The 23324-nt window shown below is 48.4% G+C and overlaps 1 protein-coding gene across 4 annotated transcripts; it reads right to left on the bottom strand.

Annotated features, from left to right (window-relative positions):
- Positions 1 to 1190: 1190 nt before the first annotated feature.
- USP28 (ubiquitin specific peptidase 28) lies at positions 1191 to 23023 on the bottom strand. 4 transcript variants are annotated; one of them, XM_059867101.1, is made up of 26 exons: positions 22295 to 22437; positions 19573 to 19650; positions 19171 to 19303; positions 18601 to 18712; positions 18264 to 18426; positions 17244 to 17330; positions 16673 to 16810; positions 16179 to 16252; positions 15616 to 15692; positions 15350 to 15498; positions 13229 to 13356; positions 12961 to 13056; positions 12414 to 12593; positions 11503 to 11717; positions 11193 to 11263; positions 10655 to 10883; positions 9064 to 9267; positions 8421 to 8560; positions 8045 to 8230; positions 7053 to 7148; positions 6017 to 6195; positions 5846 to 5924; positions 5442 to 5521; positions 4340 to 4463; positions 3627 to 3825; positions 1191 to 2308 (listed from the first exon to the last, which is right to left on the bottom strand). In XM_059867101.1, the coding sequence occupies exons 1-26, from the start codon at positions 22307 to 22309 to the stop codon at positions 2133 to 2135; spliced, it is 3408 nt and encodes a 1135-aa protein (XP_059723084.1). In that variant the 5' UTR covers positions 22310 to 22437; the 3' UTR covers positions 1191 to 2132. The 4 variants fall into 4 exon arrangements, with proteins under 4 accessions (XP_059723084.1, XP_059723085.1, XP_059723086.1 ...); XM_059867102.1 differs by lacking the exons at positions 19573 to 19650; positions 22295 to 22437 and adding an exon at positions 22950 to 22992; XM_059867103.1 differs by lacking the exons at positions 7053 to 7148; positions 8045 to 8230; positions 22295 to 22437 and adding an exon at positions 22950 to 23023.
- Positions 23024 to 23324: the final 301 nt, after the last annotated feature.

The following is a 23324-nucleotide window of genomic DNA, read 5'->3' as shown; positions in this document are numbered from 1 at the left end:
CATCAGGCTGGATTAGCACCCGGAGTCCTGACAGGGGCTGGCCCGCTGCTACAGCACTGGCTGGAAACGGAGTTCACTGCTGGTTTAATCCCTGCAGCTCAAAGCCCTGGGCGCGTGACCCATCTCAAGGCAGGCCCAGCCGACATTCCTGGGGAAAGCAAAGTCCTCTAAGTCCCATTTTGAAACCTGCACTTTGCTCAGCTGGAGGAGAGGAAGGAGCGCATGGGCAAGGAAAGGGAACAGCGACGATCCCTGGCAGTTCTGATGCTGCAGGACTGGGGACAGAGCTGGTGGTGCTGAGAGTGAAGTGGAAGAGGCGGGTGCTCAGTCCTTCTGAAAGAGAATTAAACAAGGTACAACTGAGGGGCAGTGTTCCTGGCCATCACCTTCCAAGGAGCTGCACCCCCTGCCAGCTCCCTAGCAGGGCTGACCAACCCAGGGAGCACAGAGGCTGTTTTGGCTGTAACTCCCTTGGGAAATGTGAGGACAGGACAGTGAGCAAAGGTTTCCAGCCTGGGAACGCTCCTCCTGTCCAGCTCAGTCCAAATACCATGACGTCCCCAGCCCCGCTCTGTACTCCTGACACTCTTTGTTGGTTGCTTAAAGCAGGCTGCAGGCAAGGGCTGGGCATTTCAGCTTCTGACAGCAGCACAAAGAACAGGGCAAAGCCACTGTTTCACCAGTCAGAACAAACAGGCTCTCCTCTTCTCAAACCACATCCTACTCCTTGCAAGTGCACAAAAGCTGCCTGGCAATTCCAAGTGTTGGCTGGGAAGAGGTAGCATGCCTCTGGGTGGGTGATGGCCTTGGGGCTCTGTTCAAGAGCTACACATTTCCATTCATCCAAGGTCAAGCACCCCGAGCAGTGAGCTGAAGGCCTCATCCCACTGCTCTGTCACAACAATGGGGGAAACAACCTGCAACAGCAGCACTGGCACTGCAGCACCCTGGTCCCTGAGGAGGCCTGGCAGCCAGAGTACCTGTGGATAACGGCAGTTCTACTTCCTCATAAAGTCACCAGGAGAGTGCAAGATTCTCCCACATGAGCATTTTATTCCTAAATACTGGGAAGACACCCCCTGACGGGATGGTGGAACTACCTTTAAGGCAGTGCTGCTAATGACAACACATCTTGTACAGGGGGAACCTTCAGGCAGAACCCTAGAGTGGAATAAAGACATGGAAGAAGCTTTTTCATTCTAACATAGAACAAATGCTTTTATTGCACTGTTAGAAAACTCTGCATAGTTCCAAAAAACAGGATCCCCCTCCACTGAATCAGAACTTTTGGCTTACAACTGCTGCAGCTCAAATGCAAGCACAGGGCGACCACAAAAAGAAATGCCAGCAGGGCACTTTGTTAACGAAGTCTGAACACAAACACCCACCACCAACACAAGGGGCTGATCTGAGCCCTCACAGTTCCCATTGACAGTAATCCAGCCATGACCCACCACCCGAGGGGAGAAGGAAGTTTGCTTTCCGGCCACAAGAATATCCTTTGGGGTGATGTGACTGCCCTGAGCCAGTCAGCTCCTGCCAGGCACAAACCCACAGCCCCGTCCTGGCTCCTCACTGCCAGGATTTGCCTGTGTCTCTTCAAGGAAGGCTCCTGTGTGGTTTCTGGTGCCAGCTGGAGTACAAAAGGCAAAAGCCTGCTTCACTTGACCACAACACACAGCTGCGTGCATGACTGCCCACGCTGCAGAGCACGAGCCACTGCTCCTTGCTGCCTCCTCCTCACTCAGCCCAGGCTCCCGTGAGCAGGAGTCTGGCTGGACTGGAACATGCAGCCTCTAGCAGTGGCCACCCAGGGAGCTGTGGAAGTGCCCGACAGCCCAGCCCCAGTGCGCAGTGCTGAGCAGAGTTGGGCTCCTGTGCCATCGTGGGCCCAGGGGCTGCATCTAGAAGGCTGCCAGGACAGAAGAGCCTCTGGAGCCCAGCTGGGCCCCGTGGTGCTGCTGGGGCCCGCGCCTTGCACTGTAACAGTGGTCCAGGTCCTTTGTGTTACTGCCTTACGTTGTGCCTCACAAGTGCAATACTGCTTTTTATCCGCTCGTATTTACAAAGAACACAGCTCGGAACCCAAGGGGCCCCTCTGCTCCCCACCGCCGCCCCGGCACGGCCCGCGGCTACTGCACCGCCACGGCCGAGGCGCTGTGGATGGACTCCATCACGGCCGCAAAGCGGCTGCACAGGTCGTAAGGGGAGTTGGGCCGGATCTTCGGGGGCTCTTTCAGCACAATCACCTCGGTGGAGCCGTCCAGGAGCCGGGGCAGCAGCTCACCCAGCTTCATCTGCAGCTTTGCTGTCAAGGGGGAAAGGAGGAAACAGTCAGTGGCAGCAATGGCAGAGGGCTCCAGGCCCCGAGGTAAGGAGCTGAGATGCCTTTTGCAGGCTCCTCTCCCTATGCTGAGAGCCGCCCAGCCCATCACCAGGGACGAGCAGCGGCTGCTGAGGCAGAGGAGGCCCCGTGCCAGCCGCCAGCTTGTGTCCTGCCTGCCTCCCAGGACTGCATGAGGGAGGCTCCACTGCCACCTGGCTGCCTGAGCACAGGGCCACGTCCCACTGAGACACGAGACATGGCGCTTTCCCTGGAAAGGTGCTGCTGTCCTGGCTGTCAGGTGAAGAATCACTGCTTGCTTCAGGGTGACACTCAAATACCGACTGTGCAACTGAGGGGAATGGAGCCTCCACGCCCTGCACGCCCCCAGACAGGCCAGTTCAGCCCGTGCTGAGCTGGTACCATCCACTCCCAGGGCAGGTCTGAGGCCACTGGAGTGCATGATACACCACAGCCCCTACGGTGGGAAGAAGAGCAGGCAACACCTGAGCCAGCTCGTGTGACCTGGGAGGGGTGAGCACTCAGCTTCTGGTTCTTTAAAACCTTCTGTGTAACCAAAGGCTGTCACATCCAGCCCAGGAACTGGGATAAATTTATCCAACAATTATTTTTACAACCGTATTTTGAGAATAAACCTCTGTGGTTTGGATAATTTTCTTTCATCAAGTTTACCCCCTGTTAGTCTGGGACTCCCCAGACCTTCATGCACACATCAAGGGAAGTCAGGACCAATCTGTCTGAAATGACCTGAAGGGAGTCACAGAGGCTGACTCCAGAAGAAAACACAGAACAAGAACAGCTGCCCAGAAGCAGCATTCAGCACTACAATGACAAACTCCTCTTCAGAAGGCAGAGATGCCCCAAATCTATTCCCCCATTCCATCTTCCATAACCTTGGCCTCTGATAACACCTGCTCCTCCCTCCAGAAGAGGAGCATGCCATGCATGTCTGCATTCACCTGCCATTCCTGGGTACCTCCACTGAGGGAGAAACCCTAACAGAAGACCCAAGCCCCTCAAGGGAACTCTAAGCCATTCTTGGGACATCAACTGTCCCATTTTCGGGATGAGGGACACTTCTGCAGCTTGTTTTAGTGCAAAAGATTAATTTGTTCTGTAACAGGATTTAATGGGTGATTCAAATGCATTTCTCCTCCCACAATTAGAAGGGCCTTGATGGGCTGCAGTGCAGACACCAAGAATTTAATGTGAGATGGTCTTGAGTTCTTTCCCAGTTCAGATCCCGATACTGCCCTGCCCATGAACAGCAGCCATGTCCTACCGTCCATGTCTTCTCGTCCCAAGTAGGAGCACCAGCGGTTCCTCATGACCTCAATGGCATCCAGGTCCTCTTTGGAGATCTCAAAGTTGTTCATGAGATGCATGCAGGGGATGATCAGCTCATTGAGGATGCTCACACCCTCTGACACATGAGCTTCTTCACAGCTGACAAAAAGAGAAGCTGCCACCTCGTTCAGCTTCTGGGGGTGGAGGGAGAATTGGGGACAGACTTGTAAAGAACGAGCATGGACCATGGATAACCATCCAGGAAAGGCCCAGCTTGGGCCCTGCACTGGCAGCCATGCAGAGAATAAGGACTAACAGCACCAGGTTCTGGTGGAACAGCCACTTTCAGTCATGGGAAACACACCACACAAAACAAACTTGAAAACATGCATGTATGTGTATGTTCATACACATACATGCAATTTGCTGTTTCTGTAAACAGAGAGCATACAGCTTATTTACAGTTCTGGTTTGAAGATGGCAAGAACCAGATCTGCCTTTGCCTAGATTCCCTGAAACCTATGCGGCATGTTCTTTAATTGAATCATGATTATTTTTAGCTTTCCATATTGCTGCTGGCCCTCAGCAAGGGGCAGAATCACATTAATAGACAAAACAGAAACAGTTACACTGGTCTTGGCTACCAGGGCGACCTGGCTGCTCCCTCCCCTCCTCTCCAAAGTGAGTGCTGAGCTCCTCGATACAAACCAGGAGACACTTCCTCCGGTACAAGGCGATCAGCGACTCGTTCACGCCTCGGTTGGTTCCCTTCAGCAGCAGCTTGGTGTTGCTTTGGTAGGCGTAGACCAGGTAGGTGAGTGACTCTTGGTACCTGGAAGGAGAAGGTCAGCTCTGCAGGCATTGGGCTCTGCCAGGCCTGTGAGTACAGCCATTCCCTTGGCTCAGCTCAGGAAACCTTTCCTGCTGGGCCTGGCTGGAAGCATCAGGCTAAATGGGAAAAGCTGTATTTCCCTGCCCAAGCACAAAAGAAGAGATGCCCCACGTCAAGCCATTCCTGTTCCTTTTTGCCCAGAATGCCAAACAAGTGTCTAGGCAGAGCCCTTACAACCAAGTTCATGTGCAATGTGCTTTTTCCATGTTCGTTTTCTGTACTGCTCCAGGAACTATGAGAGGACACCCCAAGAAGGGCAGAAGGTTGAGCATTTCAGTCCCTCACACATTTCAAGCTTCAGGTGAGAGAACAGAACTGCTGACAGGGATTAGGTCAGTTTGGGGGAATTCTAAGCTGCTCTTGTGATGTCTCATATCAATTTCCCCTCCTGAATTTGGTGGCTTGTTACTGCGAATCACCTTGGAATTCAGTTCTGTTTCCATCCAGGAATAATTTCTGAAAGCCTGCACCACTTAAGGAAAATACAGGTTCTAGAATGGCAAGGAGGAAACCAAGGCCCTTCGAGGGCTCCAAAGTATGTGTTTACACAAAGCGTAACATCCATCTCAAGGCAGTTTCCTTTTAATACAGGAGTCCAAGGTGAAAAATCCCAAAGTGATGGCAATCATTCCTGCAAATCCATCTCTAGAAAACAGAATATAAAGCTCTACTTCCCAAAGGGAAATCTTAGAGAAAACTCTCAGAACTGTCAGGCAGCCAGCCAGCAGTTTAGCCTCATATTTTTCAAACTGCTAACCAAGCTTGATTGTGGATTCAAGAAGAGCTAATAACAGGTCAAAAAAGCTCCCACTGGCCTGAAACACAGGCCATTGTGTTTCAGAAAGAAAAATTTTTGTCACAGTGGCCTTTACTTTTAGCTACAACTTATCTTGTCCAAACACAATTAGAGAAACTTACTTTCTATTCTGGTAGAGTTCCAACCCCGTCAGCAGGTAAATGGACACCTTGCGAAAAAGGCTGTAGTCTTCGTGCCATCTCTGAGGAGAGGAGGAAAGCAGAGCATCAGCCTCAGCTGGAACACTCACACGCAGTCTGGGGTCCCTAGTGCTACCCTCTGAAGTGTTTAAATGTCTCTCACGAGTGACACATAAATGAATTTAGCCCACTGCAGCCACTCCTCCAAGCTCAGATTTCCATTGTACTCCTTCTCCCTCAGCAGCCTTCTGCAGACATCCACTGCCAACAGGCATGCAGTGACCACTGTGCTGGCCACGCAGCTCCATGCTGGGCTCCCCATTTTCCAATTTGGACAGAGCCAGCTAGGACAGCAAAAAGGATCAGACAGCTCTCTGGTCCCTTACCTTGTACTCCTCCATGTCAACGTCGTCAGGACCGATTTCACTCAGCTTTGCCCGTGCCACCTTCATGATGCTGATGGACCTGCTCCATGTGAGCAGAAAGGAAAAAATCACAGAAGTGGCCTCGGCCACATCCAGGTGGGAAAAGCCTTCCCTGGAGTCCTGGGCACCCACCGTTCATCGTAGCTGAGGTTTTTGTCTGCAAACTGCTCGAGCAGGGTCCGTTCCACCACCTGCTGTGGAGCGTTGTTCTGCAGGAAGTAGATGAGCACGTGCTGCAAGCGGGCATCGTTCTGGGGGGTTGGGGTCTCTTTGGAAAGCAGGTACAGCCGGGAGTACTCCTCATGGAATGCCTGCCAATGGAACACAGGCACTGACAGATCCACCTGTCTGCTGAATGCCACAGCAGGCAGCAGCAGCTCAAACTGGTCCTGTTCGGAAGGACTCCTGTGGTGACACTGAGTGATAACCCAGTGTCCTCTGCTGGTGATAACCCAGTGGTCAAAGGAAGCCCAGCAACACCTCAGCTCTAAACCAATGGCCCCCACAGCCAGGCAAACCCCACGTGTGAAGCGTGAGCTTCCAAAAGTGCCAGGGTGTGTAAATGCCTTTGAGAGAGGGGGTACAGCTGCCTTAGACCGATTTGGCAACCCTCTGACAAGTGCCCAGGCTGCCAAAATCGACTGGGACACATTTCTACCTGCAGGAGGTGCAAGAATATCTTGTAATTTATATTCCCATAGATTACCAGCATGGATGATTCTTTCCATGTGGTATTTTTAGTTAAATTTACCTGCTTGTAAAATCTAACACCAGCTTCAGCATTCACCAGTGGTTATGCTTTCAAACCTCTGTTCACACAGACATTTCTTGAGGACATCTTTGACAGCAGAGGTCACAAGTAAGCAAGTATGTTCAGGACCAAAAAAACCAAACTTTACAGTACTAAAAGAATAAGCAGAAAAAAGTAAAGTTTCTGTTTGTCTTGGCAGGAGGGTGTTCTCTTGCAAGCTCTAAAAATTGTTTTGAACCCCCAGATATCTCATCACTGTAAGAAAACAGGAACTGAAATGCAGGGCAAAGGCCATTAACTAGAAGAAAAAGTGCACAAATCGTTCCCTTTACATTCCTGACCTGTCAATATGGCACATACTCTCTATTCTGGGAAAACAGATATCCATGCTATTTGATTTAGCAAACAAATCAATACCTTAACAAGCCCTGCTTCAGACCCATCACGATCAAAGGTCTGGCGGGCTTTTGCAATAGCCAGGATGACACCTTGCATGGCTGGACTCAGCATCACCTACCACAAAAGCAGGAGAACAGACACAAACAGGAACAAGGAAAACAGTAACAGACAGGGAAAGAAGAGACAGCATAGTGAAGAATGGAAGAAAATTTCAAAAGGTAAGATTTAAAGGAAATTGTATGAGTACAGGTATGATAACTGGGGCTATGAGTTACTTGCATGCTACTGACTCTATCCATCACATGCACTTTACGTGCTGGGCTTTTTTTTAGGCATTTAAAGATCTCAAGGCTGGTCAATCCAAACCCTTGCATTTTTAAATTCAACAAGTGAGAAAGTAAAGCAGGCTGGCCATGTCCCCGCCATGTCCCACTCAATCTTCCTAAGACATGTAAAATAAATGCAGAACCTGTGGTGCAGCAGTTCCTCGAGCCAACATCACTCAAGATCATCTCAAACCTACTCAAGGAGTGACAGCCCCAATGTTGGTGTGAAATTCAACTCGTGCAAGTGAGAGAACTTCAAAACACTGCTTGAGCATGTGTGAGAGTGGTTAAAGTCAGACCCCAAAAAATCAGTGGGCAGGGTATGTAAATTATGCTGTTGGGATTAAGGTCTTTGGAGACAAAATAGTAACTGAAGCCAGCAAAGAGACTTGTAAAGAAATTAACACAGGTAGGATCAATTTTGATACAGTTGTGCCAGAAAGAGGACTTTGACCAACATGCAGATTGACAAATTGAGTGCTCTTACAGAGCTCCTTTTCTGATGACATTTAAAAACGGAATTATGGAACGATGTGGTCCCTGTTCCCTTCCACGGTAGGAAAACTAACTTTGTACAGGACGTTGCTCCTATGACACCCACCCTTAGGGCAGCTCAAAGCCAGCTAACTACAAAGCTACAGGCTAATGAGCAGCAGTAATTAACCCCTGCACTGGGATCTGTACCTCCTCATTATATCCATCTGCATCGGATCTAACGGGAATCTTCCCCACACTGGGGATTTCCACTTCAGAGACCTGTGAGCTAGTTTGGGCAGCAGCCTCTGCTTCCTGAGTGTCCCGGGGCTGCTCTGCCTGAACTGTGGGGGATGTTTCTTCTGGATGGGCCTTCAGTGGCTCTACCTCCTTGCGCTGTGGCCAAGAAGAAAAAGAAGAGAGAGAGTAAGAAAATCCAAAGCAAAATACAGGAAAGCCAAAGGGGACCGAGCTCAACGTGGCACAGCTACAGAACTTCACAGAAATGGGAAAAGCCAAGGTCTATCAAGAAGAATAATATGGAGACAAGAAGGGGGAGGTTCTTGGGCCAAGGCTGAGCTCCTACCTCGCACAGAGCTGCCTCGACGCCGTTCTTCTCGTAGGCATCGGCAGTGTTGGCAATGGCCTTGGCAGTCTGCTCCTTGGCAATCCTGGCATGCTCCGAGGACAGGGAGTGCACGCTCGGCTCGCACACTGGTGATTGCTCTGTCAGGACAGACGTGTGGTACTTGTCAGCAAGAGCTGCAAGATTTTTTTCTCTCTTGTTCTAAAATGCTTTGCAGCTCGTCCATGCAGTTTTACATAGCTGCTGCCTTCATGCCCAAGGTGAAGGTGCTTCAGGCGAGTGTGTGCCCCTTTCCAGTGGGAATGGCACATGGCATCAGGGATTCCCACTCCAGAGAACAGCACCTGTCCACTCCATATTTGTGAAAAAAAGAAATAGCTGGACATGAACTGATATTAGCCCGTGATGATTAAGTGAATGGGAAACAGCATTTCTGGGGACAGGCTTGGAAGGCTGCACATGCAAAACCAGCACAACAGCCTTTTGTACTGTCAGGGCAGAGCCTCCAGCAGCTGCCTTTGCTGCCTCTTTCACACCTGCTCCTGCATTCTGACACATTTGTGCAAGACTTCAACACAGTGGTACTGGTGACCAGCTGGATGTTCCTGGTTCTGATATGGTTTGCAATTCAGAGCAAGATTACCTGGTCCTGACTCAGAGGAGAGGTCCTGCAATTCAGAAGTAGGTGAAGGCTCCATCTGAGGAATCTTGCAAGATTGCTCCTCCTCCCACTCCTCTGCCTCCTGCTCCAGGCGCCAGTTGTCCTCCTGGATGTAGTGTCTCAGTTCTGGGGACAAAGCTTCCACTTCCTTCTGGAGCTGTCTAGCCTCTGGGCCCTCATCCTCATCTGGAGGAAATGCAAGACTGGCATAAGGAAACACACTGTGGCAGGGCACCACCCTTAGGGACTAAGCACACACACATCATCATGGGCAGCCACAAGGAAATTTGCTGTCATGAGGAAATTGGGATAAAAGGGGAAAGAAGCCAAATTTTCTACTGGCTCTGTAATTTAAGGCGATCCAGAAGCAAAGGTGCAAAAATAAAGACAAATCTACAGAGTTATCTAAAACAAACCCCTGTTTTGTTCTACTACTGGACAGCATTTACACAGAGCAATTCCAGAACCAGCACCTGCTGATGCAGGTCAGACACATCCTGATCCAAGGGCTCCAGGTGTACAGGGAACAGCACTGAACTGCCAACAGGTGGAAAGTTCACAGCTCAGCCAGAGATGACACACCTTCATCACTGTACAGCAGGTAAGGTAAGGACTGCATGGGTTCTATAGCATGAGTATCATGCTGATATTCCTTAGTGCTTTTCAGATCTACTTCAGTATTCACTTGTAAAACAGCACAAAACCCAAGCAGCATCAGCTTCAGACAAGTCCTAAAATTTATCAAAAGCAAATGGCAACTTTCTATAGCAGATATTTTTATGCACCCTTTGCAAAATGCTTTAAAAAACAACAAAAAACTGCATTAAATAGCAGAAAAAATGGGTTCATTTCAGAACTGTCATAAGAAAACAAAGAACAACCTCCAGATCCTCATCAGCCACATTTAGCAATGAACAGAATGTCAACTCTCCATTGTTTCTTTCCATTTATCACATCAAAATGAGCCAGGCGTGAAATTATTGTGTTCTTGTACAGCTGTTTGCCATGTCTAGAGCCACGTGCACAGCAATTTCTCCACAAAGCACTGGCACTGGCACTGCAAACACACTAAGTCTGAGCCACTCAGATACCAATACCTCTCACAGAAAGGCTGCACAAAAAAGAGCCCATTTAGATTCAGTGTAACAGAATCAGAGACCAAGCAAACGAGTCAGGGATTGGGATAAAAATGGGAGAGATAAAGTAGGAGGTGTTTTACATGCCCTGAGGAAACAAATACTGCCATAGAAACACTACAAAAAGTCAAAATGAAGAACATCAGCACTTGATGCACATTAAATGTGGCAAAAGGGCAGTGTTAGTCTGGACACATGTAATTCACACATGAGGTGCTGTTTCCCATCTCACCTGGATGCTTCTCCTGGCAGTTTTCAGCCCTATCAGGGATTTAGAAATGAGTCGAGCATGAAGCAGATTATTTCTATCTGAGGTGAAGTTTTGTGCTTTGTCAAAAGACAGCTGTGCTGGAGAAGCTGAGGAACATAATGATCATGCAGGCCAGAGGGACACACCAGCACACACATGTCATTAACCAGCAGCTGTGGCTGTGTACCTGCACCAACAGGGGACACCTGGTCACTGATGTACATCAGGCAGTAGGCACTGGCATTCCTCAAGCCTCCAAATGACTCTCGCTCCAGCTCTTCCCACGATGACTCTGTCACTGAGATGTCATTGTACTTGAGCCATCTTTTACGGGGCTGGTCAAATATGAAGGCCCAGTAGTGCCCTGCATTTGCTTGCCCCTCATGGACCAGGACCGCATGCAAACGATAGGGAACCTGCAAAGTGACAGGACATCATTCAGGGGTGCAGCTAGGGACTGATTCTGCCTGGCCTCTGTACACCAACAGTGGGAATGTTTGTAGGTGTAGTATGGCACAAGAGTCGAGCAATTTGATCATTTCTTACTATATGAAAACTTTTTTAAGGAAAGAAGAAAAAAGATTTTCATAAGTAAATCTTTCTCTGCTTCATCACTGGAAATTTAAAAATACAGTGAAGGGGGCAATTTAAACCAACATGTACTACCAAAAATGAGCATCAGCAATACTAGGTTAATATTTCCATACTGAAGCTGCATTTCCTACCTGCTGGAGGAGAGGGTCACAGTACATCTGTTCGATGGATAGGTTGATTCTGGCAATAGACTCCTTCAGATCTGCCAAAAACATCAACAATGAGAAAAATGCATAAAAATTAATGAATACTCATCAGGCTCTGCTAGTTCCTTTCACTTCAAAGAATTTGAGGCCATGCAGAGAACATGAGATAGACTCAACACCAGAGCTCAAACAGGGACGAAATTATTTTAGTTCAGGCTTTATCCAGCAAAGCTACAGAGGAGAACCCAGGTGGGCATTCAGGAGAGAAATCCCTACAAATGCATTTGGGGCCAACCTTGCACATCCTGCTCGATCTCGTTTCTCCATCGCTGCAGACACGTCTGAACCAGGTTCAGCTCTTCCTGGGAGACCACGTGAGGAGCTGGACGTTCAGACAGGTCTGCAGGTGAAACAGGAGGCTGGAGATCCATACTGAAGCTCTGCTGTGGTGAAGAATTTGCCACAAAGAAAGCTTCATCTTCACTCCTAGTATCAGTCCTTTCTTGTATGCTGTGGAGCAAAATCCAAGAGTAATGGGCAGGTTTTTAATCTTTCTCTAGTTTTTCTTTTTTTGGAAAAGAATACAAATAAAGAAAACAAAAATTACTCCAAAACTGGAGCAGGATTTCCTTTCAAGAGCAGTATAAAATGTAGAGAGAACAAATACACTGAAATGTGCTTCTGCCTTCATAGTCCAAACTAAAACACAGGAAGAATACTAAGGAAAGTTCTTAGGGAACTCTCTAAGCACAGATCCACAATGAGCAATGCTAAAAATTCCTTCCATTGCTACTAAGAAAATGTGTGTGTTTACTCAGCTTAATTTAGAGTGTTAAACCAACCATGCTGGCCTGGGTTATAATAATCCAATATTGCTGTAATTTACTGGTCAATGAAGCAAAAAAATGAATGAGTAGCCTAACCAAAAAGAGGACATAATTTAGTTCTTAACTGCTGCTTAGGCAAGGAATATAGGGATGCTTTTGGACAAGGAGAAAGAACAGACCAAGATGCAGTGTTCTACTTACACCAACAGAAGCAAACGACCAGCAAAGCAGTGACCCACTACTTGCACAAGCATTTGCACACTGCAGTATTGTGTTCACCAGTGCCCAGATAAATAACCCACTTTTGGAATGCCACCCAGGACCATTTGGTTGGGAGGTGAAGTGTCCTCCTGTGCATCTTTTTTATTTGTTTACTGACCTGTTTGGCTGTGAAAGCACATCCAAAACATTAGGCTTGGCCTGGGAGTGCAGGGGTGTTGTTTGAGAGCTCTGAGCAGAGGAAACAGCCCCAGCTGGCTTCGTAGCAATGAACTCGAGCACATACTGCAGCATGTCAGGCAGTGGAAAGCGGGCTGGGCCAGAGCCATACTCCATGTACCTACAGGAAAATGCAAGGTGTTGTATGAGTGAAGGAATTAGATGGGTTTAAACCTCATGGGACAAGAGAAGAACAATTTTTCTGTAATGTGCTACTGGGCTTCCTCCCCTCCACTGCCAGTCCAGATGACAGTGTCAACTCTGCTCTTTAAAGAATTTATTCCTGTAATAGTATCAGTAAAATTTAGAAACAATTGAAGAGACAGGTTTGTTTTTGAAAATACACTTCCTTCTCCCACACGTTTCAGAACAGGCATGTTGCTGTTTCTCCTTCCTCTACAAGCTTCTCTGCTATTGGAAAGCTCATTTAAAAGGAAACACTTGCACTCTTCCAGAGGGCATAAAAATAAAACCAGCTAACTACTCACCTTTCCAGTTTCTGCTGCAGAGTCACCATTTTCTCCTTCAATCTCTTCATTTCCTCTCTTTTCATCTGAATAAGATCTTTATTGCAGTAGAGGTACCTAAACAGAAATACAGAGCCCCGTTTGCCAGGTGAGATTTGTTTACTTCTAACATCCACAATCTTCTGTAAATATTTTAGACTCTTTCCTTGCTCACCCAAACAACCTTTTAAATTTCCTTATTTATAACAAAGCAACAGCTTTAAACATACCGTACAACAGGACAACTCACCTGTCCATATATATAGTCTGGGGAAACTCTAGCTTGGTGTGAATTTTCTCTGGCTGTCCTAGTGACTGATTGAACTCAAATCGGGAGAGTTCAAAGGTCAGAACTGGTGGGAGTTTTGTAAACCAGCGCTGTAACAAAAGCAGAAATGCCCCCAGAGGGAAATGTTTTAAGATGACTGCTAATGGCACATTTTAGACTGATCCTATACGATTTCAGACCGATTTAAAAGTCTCTGTCTTTAAGCACAGATTTAGGTTTTGTTTGCAGAGTGACTAGTCAGAAAGCCAAATTTTACAAGTTAGTAATTTATGCTTCCATTTTACATTTTTACTGTGAAAAAGCCTCATAATTGCTCTCAACATTACTTGTCATTGCCTGATGCATCCAGCTTGATGGATTATTAAGTCCAGCACTGAATTTTACAAATTAGGGGAGGCTACACACAATCTGCACATCATCTAGGAGCCCCCAGGAGAGTTCTTTTCTGAGCAGATCACAGTTCTCCTGCAGCACCAGAATCCTAATTCTCTCTCTGTCTACTTGCAAACTACTTGATTTAGGGGATTCAGAGAAGACCCCCCAGCTACTTTCTGTAGCTTCATACACAATTTCAAAGAGTTATGCTGAAAGAAAAATTCTCAGTTGAATTTACACTTCCACTTGCTCTTCCTGGATTCACAACAACTTTCAGCATCCACTGCCAGAAACTTCCTTTACCTATTTTAGCTTGGCACCACCCATTTCATGCTCCCCTCTGGATTCAGGATGAGCACACTAAGCTCCTTGTCCTTTGTGGAATTCATGTCAGAAGTGCTGAAACAACACAACTCCCCCACACCAGAACTTTCTAAGAAGCAGCCCATAACCACAAAGGAGGAATGATTCACGCTCCCACAGTCTGGGAGAAGTTTCTATTAATTCCACTGCTGCTTTGACTTTCAGCACACTTGCCTAGGTGCTCAAGAGACAAAATCACCTTATTCCCTTACTCCCCATGTCCCCTGTCATGCCACCCTTTACCCACCACATCCTAGGAAGTGAAACTAAGGTGCACAATTTTCCCAGTAAGGCTTCTCAGAAATTAAGGCAGAGCCTTTTCCTCCTATCTGTGCAGACAGAAGAATTAAAACAGCTCCATGATGGGTCAAATCCCCTTAATTTTGGGAAAGAATTTTGAGGAACTAAAAAAGCTTGGATTGAAACAAACCTGCCTCATGAGCTCCAACGTGCCTTTGTCTCCAGTGCCAGCCAACACCAGCTACACCCACATCCCCTGTAAATGCACCTGAACTGCTTCAGGCAGAAACCAGGAAAACCCAGAACAAACACTTGAGTCCAGAGTCAGAACAGGGCTCCCCTGCTCAATACTTTGTTTCTCCTTTGCTAGTTTAAACCACAGCAACACAATTTTCAGACATTCTCATAGAACTGAAATACTCTTCCCTGCCCACACCAGACACCTTTGTCAATGTTGTATCCCAGCCTCTCTCCAAGCTAACTTTTGCTGCACTTACACACAGAGGATACTGAATGCAGTAGTGCTTCTTCACATTGCTGCAACCAAGTTTTTTATGATTGGCTTGTGATTAGTGAGATTAAAAAAAAAAAAAGAAATAAAATCATCACAGTCAGAAAATAAGAGTGAAACCAAGAAGAAAAACCCCAAACCATACACAATATAAAAGGGAGAAAGAGACAAATTCCAAATGGCATACCATGGAGTTAAGCACTGTACTTTTACCCTCCGTAAATATGGAGGCAGTAGGTCTCCCCTACTCAGGTACAGGTAGGCTTCAACAGAAAGAGAGAGACTTGATCACACTCAGCTCCGAGGCAGACATTGACCTTTGCAATTTAAAATAAAGTCTCTGAGCTGGTTACATAGGACATCACATCTTTATAAATCAGCAAAGACTTAGTGTCTAACCACACTTAGTGTCTGGACACCTAACACTAACAGACATTACATGAGATTCTAGGTACCCAGAAAATGTTTTGTATTCAATTCTTAGAGAACACTCACAGCTTCCATTTAAAGTTATCAGAGTTGCCCTGCACTGTGTGTGCTGCACTTTTCTGCAGCAGGCAACCAAAGGCTCGACAAAAAAAGGTCAAACTAACCTCCTGTCCATACTTCACTGACTGAGATGCTGTTGCCTCATCCATCTCTCCCTCCACCATGGCTCCTTCCAAGCACTCGTTCAAGTTCCGGTAACCATTTACCTGAAGGGGATACTGACCAAAGGTCTCAATCTTGGAAAAAGTGTTGCCTGGATGATGGAAACCATACAGAAACCGTGAGCTAACTCAAGAGAACAAAAAATTCTGGTTAACTCCAAAACATTCAAAGGAGTTCAAAAGTTCAATCTACCAAAGCCTTAACTCACCCTCATGGACACCCTCAGTCAGGAAAGTCCCGTAGAAGAGCTGCACCATTGGGTTTTCGGATTTGTCCCCAAGGTTCCTGTTTCAGAGAGCAAAAGCACACTTTCATTTGCAAATGGAGGCTGCAAAAGAACCCCAAGTCATAATCTAAGCCTCTGCTTTGGGGCCTACAGGCAAAAGTACATTTTTCTATCCAAGCACTAAATAAAGAGGAAGCTTTTCATTACTTTTCACATTCCAAAGCACACGAGAACAATTACACTGGCAAGAGGGGGAAAAAAAAGGTTAAGGTGCCAGCTTCTGAAAGGAAGTTTCAAACTACCAGAGCTTTTCTGTTCACTAGGGCTGCTGAGCTCCCTCAAAAGCTCATTTACTCTGCAGGCCATATGAGCACTGAGTGAAGTCCCACACTCACCAACACAACATGCAGACACAACATTTCCAGCTTAGTAAGCCTCATCCACAGGAAACAAAGAACATTCATTTGCTCAAAATTTTCACATAAAGTTCTCCAATTTATTAAAACCCTCCTTAGGTCAAACTCCCGAGACCACACAGCACTCACGTGACATTCACAGTGAGCTGGAATGCATCCTCCAGCCAGTCCAGTAGTTTGTGTGTAAATTCACTCACATCTTGCTGGAGAGAGATGAGAGTGGAGAGTCAATCGTGACACCCACCAGAAGGTGTTCCCCCAGTCTGCTGAACACTGAACACAACCTGACTGGTCCTGCTGCCCCCACTCAGCTGAGCTACGTGAGACTCAAGTGCTGTGCTGATTTAGACTGATAATGAACTCTGCTTATCTGAACACTAGATCAGAGGAAATTATCGTGATTGCTCCCCGACTACGCAGATGGCACTGGGTAGTGCCATGCTACGCTGGCTGGTTAATTAGCATGTGTGTACATTCTGCTCTAATGACACGGGGACAGCTGCTTGTTGGCTGACAAACATGGGAAAAGGCCTCTGAAAGTACCAGCAGGATGAGGCAAAATGGGGCTGCTGTGGCTGTCACTGCTGGTGTGAAGAGAGCAAGGCTTTTCAACGTGGTTTTACCTGTGGCTGTTCAGCTGATCTAAACACGTCCCTCAAGAGTTCCAGTGCTGCAGAAGGGTCTACAAACTTACGCCATGTCCCCAGCATTAATGCAAACAGACACTGAAGTTCTTGCATGAATGCAATATTTCTTTTTCCCTGCATTGCAAAAAGAGAAAAGTCAAAGCCTTCCTGCAGCTCTAAAAAGCATCATCTTAAAACAGCACTACTGAACACCACAGGCACATATCATGAAAGGTACCCAACCAGCTGCACACACTGGCTCAAATACCAGCTCTTCCATCATGCATGCAAACCAACTAGTAATCTGGAGCTGCCAAAGAAGTTTTATAGGAAAAACACCTCCCCACATAGCAGTTAAAGGCTCTAGAGGACAGAGGTACAAGAAGCAGCCCTTATTTTCCCTATCCTGATTCTGCCTTTGAGAATTTCCTAAATTTATCTTAAATGTAGCCAGATGATTTTAAAGCCACAGGTCTCAGATGGCCTCAAATTAAACTGGTTAGAGAAAGAGCAGAATGTTACACCACAGAAGAGGGAAACTTGACAGTGTTACTGAATCAAAACTTACAGTGTGACTATGACAACTTTCAAGCACATGCTGTGGGAGGGAGTATCCAAGGACAAGCCTCCGGAAATCTGGTAACTGAAACAGAGACTGAAAGGAGAGGAGAGGTAAAGCTCGGTCAGCACCTGCAAGGACTGGACTCACTGCAATCTGATGCCCTGTTTTCACTCTGACTTGACAGGTTTCTTTTGCAAACTTCACATTCCCAATGGTCCCGTGTTACTGAATGCATGTTTACAGTGTAAGCAGCCCCTTGCTGGACCAGGACAGAATCAGAATCACGGAATTAACTAGGCTGGAACAGACCTTTGAGATCATCAGCACGTTTGTACCCACCCAAGGGCGAAATCTCATCCTGCCATTTCTAGGATAGATATAAACCTTTTAGGAAAATCATTCTATTCTGCACAGGCAGGCTCAGAAAAGCATGCAAGAACAAGCCATGGTGAGAAGAACCCAGTTGCAGCTTTCTTACTTCCTCTCAGAGCTGAAGACAAATTATTAACGTCTCTCTACTGATGTGAAATGGTTAGGAGAGACAAATCTGCTCAATTCCACTTACTATTGTCTCTTCTTCAGATCATCACTAATAATATATGCTGCCTAGTTGTTTATTTGTCCAAGCATCTATGCCAGTGTATTCCATTAACTGAAATATGATACACCATGTGTTATCGAGCCAACAATAACTGCAGTAAAATTAAATTATCAGTTCACTTTGCCAGGCAAGCTTCTATCATTTCAGCAATGGCACTTGGCCATCGCTGCACAACTCCCTGCATACAGACACACAGTTTCTCTGTATCTGTAGCTATTTTTAAGTAAAGCCTCTTTAACTGCTCTTTGGCTCTTTCTGTACAGGCACATCACATAAACACAGAAGTTTCTGTGTTTGAGCAGGGACACGTTCACTGCATACGATGACTCCCTCACAGAACTGCTGCATGTTTACTTCTAACTGACAAACACTCTGACTCCAAGACCATATCAAGTTTGATATTAGAGAACTTTTTTGCCGATTACCTGTATAACAGCACTAAACCAACACGTATTTCCTATATTTTTCATTCCAACAGGCCAGTCACCGGCTCTTCTCCAGTCACTCTGCTTGGGGCTCTCTCCCCAGACTTCGCAGCGTTTCCTTTTGGAGCGGTTTTTGTTTTCAGCAGCATGGGCATCCTGTGGTCTGTCACAAGCGATAAACACCGTGCTGTAAAAGCTACAGGAATCAAACTCCCCTCCAGCCCGTCCGTAGGTGTCCACCTGGCAGGTGATCCATGGGAGTTCTGCAGTTAGCAGCTTCAGAACCCACTGACATCTGGGAAACCAAAGTGGGGGGGCCATTTACAGCTCCACTGACCTTTCAGCTGCATCCCTTTCTGCAGCTGGAGCTTTTGGTGATTCCAGTGGTCTGACACTGTTGGCTGTGTGGAGGTTGTCTTGGTTGTGAGGGGCAGGTGCGGCACCAACATCTAGAAGTAGAGGCAGCATTCTGATCAGTTTACCACCAGCAGCAGCAAACATTCTCTTTAACAGAAAATTCTAGAAAACATCGTATTTCACAAACATGGCTCTTCAACCAATACAAGCAAAATTTTCTAGCTCACGTTTTAAACAGAAATCCCTGTTCAGATCATGTCAGGCAACCTAGGAGCCACTGAGTGAGCTGGATGAGGAGAACAAGGCAAAGCATGCAGCTGTGCACTACCCAGATTTCCTTACAGCTAAATTCAGAGCTTAAGGAAACAGTTCAGAGCTCTTGAAATAATGAGACAGGAACATCAGCTTTTTAACTGTGATGTGTCACCTCCAAACATTATTAAAACACTACTAAGTGATCAATACTGGCAAAATATGCACCAGAACAGAAGCAGGGAGGATGGATGTGCAAACACATGAAGCTGCAGGGGTGAGCAGAGGTGAAGCTTACCCTGTGGGAGCTGTTTGCCCACCACACTCCCTTCCCAGGCGGATGGCTCTGCAGCAGGTGGGCTCTGCACTGGCTCTGGAGCAGGGTCCTCTGTCAGGAAGGTGACTGCTTCCATGAGATCTCCATCAGCAGCCTGGTAGAATGAGAGGAGAAAGTGAAGCACCAGCGAGGAGAAGAATAGCAAAAGAGGCATTTACCCTTTGCCTCTCATGCACCCAGGCTGATCCTATATCACTCTCACAAGCCACACATGGACCAGTCTAACAAGGACCAGCCCATCATCAGCTGACAAACACATCAGCAAACACCTGCGTGCTATGTTGGGTGGGAGCCTGAACTTGCCTAACTTTTTGGACAAAATCAGAGCTCTCTTTCCCCAAAACTATGGCAATATACACAAACCTTTAGAGCAGCAAGCAGGAATGCTGAATCCTGAATTCCTGTGATCTCTTTCATCTGATTTAAGAGCACCTGGCAATCCTATGTGCAAGAAATAAAGAAAGCTTATGTGAAAAGGTGACCAGGATGGACATCAAGCTGTTTCTGCAAGGCTTGCTGAGGGCCCAGCGGAGCACTGCTTCTTTCCTTCCTTTCTGCTGACAGACTGACACTCAAGCCCAGTCACATTTGCTTAATGCAACAGCAACATCAGCTTGAACATCGCACTCAGGTATTTTCCCTGCTAAATTCACAGACTAACATTCAAGCCCCTGTATCCTCGGGAGAATGCAGGCAGGCCTGGGAGGACACGCCACCCTCGCTGTTGGCTGTGGGATGTGCAGCACCTGTGCTGGGAAGGGGCTCCCCCACCCCCGAGGCAGTGGCATGTGCAGCAGGACATATAAGGTGGCCGCCTGCTCCCAGGGCATGGTCAGGAGCTATTTTCAGTGTGGTGGCACATGCCATTTGTGCATGTCACTTCTTACTGACAATAAGGTGTCAGAGCAAGGGCCCAGGAGCCTGTTACTGCTCCTCCTTCCCACTCCACACAGACCACTTGAGGTTTGGTGAGACACTCGCTGCTCAAGGCCCCATGCTATGGCTGGTTCAGCCACTTAAACAAATGATTACAGAAACTCTCTTTACCAGACTTATAAAATCTTTGCAGCCTAGGCTCACCATAGGGTAGTCACTGCACACAGCAAGCACAAATAACCTCAGTCAATGGACTACTAGGGGAGGCACCTCTCTACAAGGAGCCTCCCAGCACTGGGGGTCCTAACACCCCTGTTCATGGCTGCAGTTCAGCTGATGCTGCTGCCAACAGCTCACTCTGGGTGACAACTGAGATGCGCCTCCATAACGTTGGCATTGCATGTGGTATGGGAAAAACATTACAGCAGGAACAACTGCTGGGTCTGTGTCGTGTATCCTGATTTACAGAGGCTGTAGACGACCCTGCAATCAGCACAGCCTGATCAATCCCAGTTCCTTAAGATCACACTTTTAATTAATTTTAACCAGCAAAGCTGCAGGGAAATTATCTCAAGTTTCTACTTACTCTCACCATTGAGAAAAAATTAAGATGCTTCCAGGCCACTGGAGCACAAGTTCCACCCAGTGGATAATGAGTCAACCACTTTTCTGAGCCCCCCACCCATACTAGTCATGGACGATACTCCACACACAAAGACAGCACACACCTGTGTCAGCTATTCAAACAAAAAACTTCTATTTTGGTAGCAATTCTCTGTCCCATAAAAAACACTACTTTTGCTACACTTGTTACAAGAAAGAGCACACATGTGTGTGCAACCCCCCTCAACTCATCCCACGTGCTCTTTTTTATCCTGAGAAAAGCCAAGACACTCTGGAACACCACAGAAGCCCCAGGAGGAGCTGCCTGATGAGGAGCTAAGGCTGAGAGGCTCCGGGCAGGCATACTCCCACAAAGGCAAACCACTTAAATCATGTTGCTAATTTTGCTGCCTTAGCGCGTGCCGTGCATGTCGGCTGACCCCACCTTATGCCGCAGGGTGGATTTTTCCAGTGGTGAAAAAGCCCCACAAACACCCTTGCTAATACACTGCATTATAATAATGAAACCTGAGGCAGGACAGGGCATGATTTTCTGGGGTTTTTCTGCTCCAGCACACAGAGAACTCACAAAGGCTGCTGTAAGCATAAAAGCCAATTACTGATCCTCTGCTCTAAGTTACCATTTAAAATTTCAATGATTTCTGCGTGCTTTTATTCAGCCTTTGAGGAAAGGTTTGTGCTAACAGCAGAGAGCTTATCCCGTACCACTTTTGAGAGGGTTATGGCTGCCTGGCAGCCCACAGAAGCCACTAGGAACCACTCTTTGTGCAACCAATTTGTTAAGATTTTGGGGATTGTGTGTGATTTTGTTGCCACAACTAGTCAGGTTATTGCTTTCTGAGGCTACGCGCCATGGGGCTACAAAACAAGCTCTGTAGCTGGTAATTAACACCAGTGTGCTGCCACTGCTAACACACCCGGCACTTGCAAACCCAAACTGAACCAAAGCCCTACCTGCTGGAAAAATAACAACCCAAACCCAAATCCTATTAGTATTAAATTACAGCAACAAGAGATGAGTACAAAACCAAGAGGCTGAGAGGAAGGAGGGTACTAGAGATAAAATTACAAGGTCAGCCAGGAATGATGGAATAGAAAGGTTTTGCTATTTTCCTGCTCTGAGGTGACTCACCGTCCTCAGAAGTTTGTTTTGATGAGAAACTGTGAACAGGGAAAGGAGCAAATGCAGTGCAAGAGTTCAAGGGGGTTCCAGAAATAACCGCACGCAAGGCGGAGGAAGGCTGCAGCACAGAAGAGGCACGGAGAGCCTTGGCCTTCAGCCTCTGCTCCTCAGCCACACTTTTTATCACGGGGGAGAATGGATATGGAAAGGGCTGGAAACCCACAGGCGGCAGCAGGAACAAAGCCCACGTTCCTGGCCAAGGCTTTCACAAACCAATATCCGTCACAACGAGAAGCAGCAGGCAGCAATCTTGTCCTGCATTAACTTGTGCAAGATGCACACAGAGAGCACGGTCTAGTCCCCATCCCCGCAAGACCGGGGCACGGCTCCTGCACTAATGCCACTTCTAACACACAACCAAAGGGCGGATACCCTCATCCCATCCCACCCTGAAACTCTGACCTCTCTGAAACGCATCTCTTGGGTCCTAAGAGCACCGAGATGCTACAGGACAATGCAGAGCCCTGTGTCAATCCGGGATGGTCTGAGCTTCAGTTCCCTGAGCACTGACACAGCCTCGCGTCCGGGTCCGGGTCCGGGTCCAGGTCCGGGTCCCTTCAGAGCCAATTTACGCAGAGCCCTGAAGTTTGGGAGCAACAGTTTTCGTTAACTTGCCCCACGAGATGCTGCTCAGCGGCGGGGAGGGAACACGCGTTTCTGCTCCCCGCAGAGGCGGAGGGTGTCTGAGCGCCCGCCCGAGCCCTTTCCCGTGGTACCGGCGCATCGCGCGGCGCCGCGCGGAGCCCGTTATTCCCAACGAAACACGCGCGGCCGGCAGCGCTGCCCGACGGGACGGGCTCCGGGAGCGCGCAGAGCGGGGAAGCGCTGCGGGCCGGCCCCGAGCGGCCGCGGGCCGCGGGCTCGGGGCACGGCGGGGCGGCCGCGCTGCGAGGGTCGGTGCGGCGGCAGCCCCGGCCCCGCGCGGGGGGCGCCGCCCGCCGCCCTCCTCGCGGTCCCGCGGGCTCGCCCTGCCGCTCCCCCGCCCCAACACCCCCCGCCGGCCCCGCCGTCTCGCCCGCCGCCCCCACCAGCCCGCGGCCTCGCCCCGCCGTCTCACCTCGCCGCCGCCGCCCCGGGCCCGCAGCTCGGCCGTCATGGGGCCGCCGGCAGCGGCGCCGTCCCGCACAGCGCACGCGCGGCCGCTCCGGTTCCGGCCGCGCCGCCCGCCGGGGCCGCGGCCGCCCGTGCCCGGCCGTGTGTCCGTGTGTCCGTCCGTGTGCCCGGCCGTGCCCCCGTCCGTGTCCGTCCGTATGTCCGACCATGTTCCCGGCAGTGTTCCCCCCGAGAAGCATTCGATCATTGCCCCGACCTCCGAGCCCGTTCTCCTCCGTCCCCCCACCCCAGCAGTCGCAAACACCGGCCCAGCCGGCGCTCTGCCCTGGCCGCGCCCCTCTGTACTGATAAAAGTGAATTATTTTGTTTTAATTACAAC

This window comes from Haemorhous mexicanus, chromosome 24 (genome assembly GCF_027477595.1).
Source record: "Haemorhous mexicanus isolate bHaeMex1 chromosome 24, bHaeMex1.pri, whole genome shotgun sequence".
Taxonomy (NCBI): domain Eukaryota; kingdom Metazoa; phylum Chordata; class Aves; order Passeriformes; family Fringillidae; genus Haemorhous; species Haemorhous mexicanus.
The sequence above is the reverse complement of the archived record's forward strand: the minus strand, read 5'-3'. Positions and strand labels throughout refer to the sequence as shown.